Source organism: Physeter macrocephalus, unplaced genomic scaffold (genome assembly GCF_002837175.3).
Source record: "Physeter macrocephalus isolate SW-GA unplaced genomic scaffold, ASM283717v5 random_1592, whole genome shotgun sequence".
NCBI lineage: Eukaryota > Metazoa > Chordata > Mammalia > Artiodactyla > Physeteridae > Physeter > Physeter macrocephalus.
Window position 1 is genome coordinate 321 of NW_021146277.1, and position 7,424 is coordinate 7,744.

The 7,424-nt window shown below is 49.5% G+C and overlaps 1 protein-coding gene across 1 annotated transcript in view; it reads right to left on the minus strand.

The window, feature by feature from the left end:
- Positions 1–1,974: 1,974 nt before the first annotated feature.
- LOC102991536 (GMP reductase 1) overlaps positions 1,975–7,424 on the minus strand; it is a 22,206-nt gene continuing 16,756 nt past the window's right edge. Inside the window, exons 5-6 of the mRNA XM_028486480.1 lie at positions 6,178–6,259; positions 1,975–2,141 (exon numbers count right to left, since the gene is read on the minus strand). Of these exons, the coding sequence (XP_028342281.1) occupies positions 1,990–2,141; positions 6,178–6,259 (234 nt within the window). The 3' untranslated portion in view covers positions 1,975–1,989. The remainder of the gene's footprint in view (positions 2,142–6,177; positions 6,260–7,424) is intronic.

Consider the following 7,424-nt stretch of genomic DNA (forward strand, 5'->3'; position numbering starts at 1 on the left):
AACTGTGAAATTTCTAGAAAGACACAAGTATGGGATCTCAGAATAAGTTCATAGTAAAACTTCATTAATTTGACCTCCACTGATTTAGAAATGGTGGCCACTCAAGGAAGATCTATAAGGTCGAAATTGTTATTAAGACACTTGATGGTGAATGGAGACTTATAACTAATAACATATGGTGCTCTGGAGGGCAAACCATGAGGAGTCTAATTCAACAGGATAGGGTCCAGGAATGTCGATGGTGAAAAGTCTCCCTGGTGAATGTCATGCAGCCAGCCCAAGACGAGGCTACGGTGAGCATTTGAGAACCATATTGGAGGACAGTGCTGTTTGGTGACTCCAGTGAGTTCAATCACCACACTCCGTAAAGGTAGGATGATGGCTCTATGTCAGCCTTTTACACATGAGTTGTTCAATAAATGGGTCTTAATTTGTTCACTGGAGCAAAAGCTAGAAGGAAAAGATATTAAATGGAAGGTCTTAGAACTCTGTCAGCATCCAATAAATCTTCGGTCATTTATTCCGGCTTCTAGCACACAGTAGATGCTCAATGAATATGTGCTGACTGAATGGATGGATGGATGGATGGAAAGTCTGGATGAAGAACTATAGGAGGAGCACAGGAAGTGTGCACTGGACCACGAGTCAAAGAACTAGATCTTCGTTTTGGTTGTAACAAGTCACGAGCGGGGAAGCAATGGCTGCAGGGCTCAAATGCCGTAGTAGAACTCAAATGAGATGGTGTGCACATAGGGATTTTTAAAGAGTATTATTATACCCTCAAAGCAGGTCCAGAAATCAAATCTCACCAGCCGAAATGCTGAGCCAAAATCAACAAGCGATCATTCCACCAGGATATGTAATTTACTACATCTGGATTTTTTTTACAAAATCTGTCAATTATTTAATGTGGGAGCTTGGCTTAGCAACTGGACAAGTGAAAAGGTCTGAAGATTTAATTTACTATATGCAATGTGAGTTCATTGTTACAGCACCACTAAAAATACACCACTACTTCAGAATTTATATAGATATAGTAAATATACATAATTTAATTATATATAATATATATGTATGTATCACCCACATAAGTGGAAGCCATAGCTCTGTCCAAGTCCATCCAGTTATATCTGACACATTCTGTCCTACTCTGAGCATCTCATCTAGAAGGGGAGAGACGTGGTAACTATGTGAATGATGGTCATGTCGATAAAGGTGGAGTAGAATAATAGATAAGTTGAGGATTAACTTGACATTCATTCAATCCTTGACACTTAGTGGCTGAGTACTGAGGGGCTGTACTTCCAGAAGCTTCATGATCACTGACTCTGCTTCTACCCATGTCCTTCCCATACATTTCTCCACCCACAAAAATCTAACTTCTGCCCCCAACATCCTACTGAATCTGCTCTCACCACGGTAACCGGTGACAGCATCTGACACCACTGCAGATGTGATCAGCGAAAATGAGGTCACCCTGGAGTAGAACGGGCCTCTAATCCAAAATGACGGATGTTCTTATAAAAAGGAGAAATTTGGACACAAAGGCAAACATGCACACAGGGAGGACACCACGTAAAAATCGGAGCTCTGGTGCCGTAAGCCAAGGAACTACCAGAAGCTTGGGAGGCCTGGAACAGAGCCTCCCTGGAAGAGCCTTCTGTTCCCTTCTGGAACAGAGGCTTCATGGCCTGCTGACGCCTTAATCTTGGACTTCTGGACTCCAGGATTGTGAGACAATATATTTGTCTTGTTTGAGCCACCCAGTCTGGGGTGCTGTGTTACGGCAGCCCTAGCAAGCTAACACGTGGCCCTCTCATTTTCTCAAAGCTCCCCACGTATCCCCCCGTCATGCTACCCACCACCTCGAGCTGAATCCATAGGGAGTAGGGTCGACTGTCACCAAATGCTGTGACCGTGTGCCTGGCTCACTCCTGAGCCCACAGGATGCCAACAAGGTGAAGGGCAGCCAGGGAGCAGGGGCCTTCCTCAGATGCTCCCAGACCCTCCCACCAGCCCCGCTTGGACACTCACCGAGATGATGTGCCCCTTCAGGCCGTGGGCCGAGTCTGCGCACTCGATCACAGCACTCAGCTGCGGGTAGCCCACTCCCGTCTTGGTGCGGGTGGTACACACGGAACCTGGGTGGAGGAAGAGGGAGATCCCAAAGAGAGATGGTTATGAACGAGCAGAACGGGATACAAAACGAGCCTCCATCACCATCACACAGGCCTGCCCCAATTTCCTGGGGGTGAACTTTCCACAGTGGCGGGAGGGGAGCCATGGGGCTGCCCCACAGCTCAATGGAGGTGGCCACCATCTGGCCTCGGATCCCTTCAGGGCCTCATCACTGTCATCTGCTATTGTCCAGGACACTCCACCCTATACCCTGTCACTGTCACTCTCTTCTAGGACATCAGCTCCCACTTACTGACCCTCCATCCTTAAACTCCATTCTTTCCCACCCTCCTTCACTTTCCACGCAACCACAAGGGACCTTCAGATGCCTCCCATGACCTTGAGCCTCCCTGACCTTCAACCTTTGTCAAATCACTAACTTCTCTAAGCCTCGGTGCCTCGCTTGTAAAATGAAAATAAAAGCACTGACCTCATAGGGCTGTCAGGGAGATTAAATGACAAGACCCCTGAGAAAAGGGAGCCGGCGCTCAGGGCATTCCTGCAGCCTCCCTCTGACTCGGCTCTGTCCTCTCCACGCCCCAGCCTCCTGGCCCCCACCCCCTCGTGGTCCATCTTCCACCCAGTCCAGCCAGGACTCTGAGGTCAGCTTCCATTGCAGAACTCACACCAGCCACCTCGATGCTTTCATCCCCTAGACCTCTGCCCTCCCCACAGTCAACTCCAGTCCTGGCTGACTGCCTGCGGAGTATTAGCCCATGGAGGTCCACTCCGCGTCACGCCAAGAGCACGGGCCTCTCCAGCACAGGTCCCCCTTGCTCAAGTCTCCGCCTCCCTCCCAGCAGGCGAGCACCCGCCCCGAGACCACCTGGATCAAGCTCCGGACTGCCTCCCCTGCTCTGCCTCTGCTCTGCCCCCTCTCTCCTCCCGCCCCTACTCAGCAGGCTCCAGCCACCTGCCCTTTCGGTTCCTCCCACCTCGGGGATCCTCTGTACACAGTGTTCTCTCGGTGGAGCGCTCCCCTCTGCACCAACCCCCTGGTCCAGCCATCCCCTTTCTCATCTTTCAGGCTTCATCTTAAATGTCACTGCTGCAGGGAAGCTGTTCATCACAGCCCTCATTTCAAAAACAGCATTTAAATCATTATTTGCGTAAGAACCCGAGGATCTGTTTTCTCTGCTGGAGGGTAAGCTCCATGGATATTCAGTGTGGTCAATCCAGCGCTGAGAACAGAGCCCTGAACATAATAAGGGCACTATAAATAGTCACAGAAAGAATGCATGAACACGAGAATGAATGAGTCACCCACGTCCCTGTCTCTAAGCTTCAGCACTCACTCACTCAGTCCCTCCCGCAGGTCTGGTGGTGTCGCCTATGGGGCGCCCTGGGGCCAGTGTAAAAGCTGGGCGTGAACTCCTCTCTCCCACCAGACCCTCGGGAGGGAGAGGCTCGCAGCCACCGCCACCAGTGGCTTCTCAGCTTCCCACAGACCTCTCCGGGGGGAGGGGGATGTTTAGGGACAGGATTGGAGAACCACGGCTACACCCTGAGGCCTGGCTCCAGCAAGGAAACCAGGACTGGGGAGCCACCTTCTCCAGCATCCGGCTGCAGGGCAGAACCGCCTCCTTCTGTCTATCCTCACAACACGGGCCGCTCACTACCCTGGGGCCAATGACCTTCTCTCCTGACCAAGGCACACCAGTCCCAGGCACACGCTGTGCAAGGCACAGCTGGAGTTGTATAACCTCTGGTTCTGGTTCAGAATTCACTTTTCTCCTTTCCCACTCATCTGCCAGATCCTCAACGGAGGGCAGCGGCTCCGCTGCAGCGGCCTGGAGCTCTGTACAGGTGAGGGACAAGGCGTGGGAGTGGTCTTGATTAAGCCCCAGGTTGAAAGGAGAAACTGGGTACCAGCCCAGAGCATGGGGTGGGGCGAGGGGTGCATTTTTTAATGCTTTTTCCCAAGTGCCAGGAGTTGTTCCATAATGAACCTTTTTTAATGCTGTCATCTAGACAGTACCCAGTGTTTTTATGCTGAAGAATTCGTGAAACGTAAACATCCTCCCCAGTAAATTTACAGAAGTGGCTCCAATACATCAGGCTCAAAGAAAGCCTCTTACTCTCTTCAGTCACGCCTGTTCTAAACCGACAGCCTGGGAGGCACACAGCAACAGTGGAAGGACAATAAATCTTCGGGGGAAAGAGACTGCATATATAGAGGACGTTTGCGAAGGAAACGAGGGCGGCTGAGCGCTCAAGATTACATCAGGAACTGCTCCGCGGGCCGAGAAGACCACTTACGCACCTCACATCCTGTACTGCACCCACCCAGCACGATGGCAGCTAGGAGACACTCAGTACACTTGATTAAACAGGTGACTGATGCGTGCTCTGCTTTGGGGGAAAAGAGCCTTCCCGCTCTGTTATCAGCCTATTCCACTCTATTACAAGGCTAATCTATTACAAGAGGACGTTTGCGAAGGAAACGAGGGCGGCTGAGCGCTCAAGATTACATCAGGAACTGCTCCGCGGGCCGAGAAGACCACTTACGCACCTCACATCCTGTACTGCACCCACCCAGCACGATGGCAGCTAGGAGACACTCAGTACACTTGATTAAACAGGTGACTGATGCGTGCTCTGCTTTGGGGGAAAAGAGCCTTCCCGCTCTGTTATCAGCCTATTCCACTCTATTACAAGGCTAATCTATTACAGCCCATTCTAAGCGGGCAGAGCACCCTGTAAGCAAGAACTGGGCTTTCTCCTCTCTGACTTTCCAATAATGACAGACACCCAGTAAAGACCAAAGTGGCCTTTCCTCTTGCTCAGAAGGGTACGACTGGCTTAGGTGAGTGGCAATGTTAAAAGCCCAATCTTGAAAACCTCCCTGTGTGTTAAAAGCTCGGGGCCTTTCACAGGCATACAGGGCTCCCCTTCCCCAAGAGCCTCTTCATGTCCACCCTAGTTCCTCAAGGCTGACAACGGTGCCGGGTCACAATACAACGATGTCTTCTGCAACCCGGCAGTGCTTTCCCAAAGACTCTTCTCATACTGGTTTATTATTTGCTTCCTTTTTTGGTAGTGTCTTCTGGGTGGACGATATCTATAAAAAAAATCTTTGCTATTTTTTATTCCCAAATGAAAATGTGTATCTCAGGACTTCCCTGGCAGTCCAGTGGTTAGGGCTCCACACTTCCACTCCAGGGGGCATGGCTTCAATCCCCGGTCAGGGAACTAAGATCCCGCGTGCCGCATAGTGCGGCCAAAAATAAATACGTAAAATATGGGTTTCTTTAAAAAAAAAAAAAATGTGTATCTCGTTCTTTCCCTCTCTTCAGTTTTAGTGTTTGGTTAATAAGGATGTGGATGTGCAAGGAGGAATTTTAAAATGTGACAATGAAGACATTAAAAATATGGAAGCTCACGCTTCTGTCTGGCCAAAGGGGAAGGCCACAGCATCAAGTGGCCCCAAGAGAAAATGGAACCACCCAGTATAGGATAGAAAGGTTCCTCCCCGTTCCTCAGTTCAAAATGCCAATGGCGATCCTGGGAGAGAAGGCCCAGGAGGATGCTGCAAAATCTGAGACGGATACCAGGTGGGGAGCCAAAGATGATAATCGCCTAAGCCAGAGGTCAAGTTCGAAAGTGACCTCACAGCTGCATGCCTATTTGCAATGTTTGGGGTCCCTCAAACATTCACATAAACTTGTCCCCATGGATTCTCCACCCTTCACCTTCCTCTTCAAGGAAAATGGGATCATTCTTTTCTTCCACGTTAATGTTCTGAAACCAAGAGCTCATTCGAACCACATTCAAGTTCATTCAGAACTTCCCCAGAGGCAGCAGAAAGCAGCTCAATGATATTTCTATTCAGGAGGCTCTTCTGATCAGAAGCTCAATGATACTTCCAAAAGAAATGTGCTTTAAACTCGTGGATGGATCATTCATGGGGTACCTTCTGGGCATCTCTGGTCCCTCCAAGCCCCAGATCCCAATTCTCCCCCCACACCCCGCCCCTGCTGTGCTCCCAGCAAGTCTTACCTGGTCCAACGCCCACTTTGATTATATCTGCTCCTGAAAGAATAAGCTCTTCCACCATCTCTCCCGTCACCACGTTCCCTGCCTGGGACAGAAAGAATACAGCTCGAGATCATGAACTACTCCTGGTGGAACAAAGATAAGTGATGGAGGAACCCCACACTTGAAGATAAGGAAGAGCATGTTCTGAAGCCACCAGGCAGCCGGGGGACAAAAGAAAAAATGGGAAAAAACAATGGACCAATCCCTGAATAGACTTTCAGTCTGAAATTGGTGGGCTAGAGTATTCTCCAGGTTTCCTTTCGTCTCTATTAACAAGAACACAGAATTGGACACCCGGGGCTACCTCTGGGTGAGCTGATAGCATGAGGAACTACAGAATTACATGACTTTAGAACTCCAAGAGACCTTAGACTATCTAGGTCAGGGCTTGTTGAACCTATCAGTGATGGTCAAAACAAAATCTTACAGAGAACCCAAATACATAAAATAAGCAATGAAACACTCTCTCTGCTGATTAAAATCTTTTTTGTTCACAGTCTGTAAAACCCCTGAGGAACTTCTATGGAACCCAGGATTAGAGAACTACTGGTCATCTCACAGTTGGGAAAATAGCTGGGTATCCCACTCTAGGGTCAGTGGTTCCCACCGAGATATGAAAGGGCAGACAAACCCAACAGCACTGGAATGTACATCATTTGCAGAATAACATGAAGCTGTGGTCCTAATAAACACATAAGCCAGGAAGTGGCAGAATCTAAAAACCAGAAGGATGCATCTGGTTTGAAAATAGTGTATGTTCTTCCACCGCAGGAGTCTGGAAACACAAAAATAGCCCTTTTCATTACAACTCACTGCCCTGTGGATCCTTCCGCTGGTACATAGGATACTTGGCAAGATGCCTGTTTAAATTTTCACAACTATGCGAAGTCTTATTTTGGGAACTGCATCCCTAACTTGTGCGACTGATTCTTTGGCATTGAAGCCCCAAGTGCCTTTTCGCTGAATTGATTCCCAGAGGGAATATTTCTTTCTCCACCTAGACAAAGTGACTTTTAATTAACTCTGTTTAAAAGGATCTTGGAGGGCTTCTCTGGTGGCGCAGTGGTTGTGCGTCCGCCTGCCGATGCAGGGGAACTGGGTTCGCGCCCCGGTATGGGAGGATCCCACATGCCGCGGAGCGGCTGGGCCCGTGAGCCATGGCCGCTGAGCCCGCGCGTCCAGAGCCTGTGCTCCGCAACGGGAGAGGC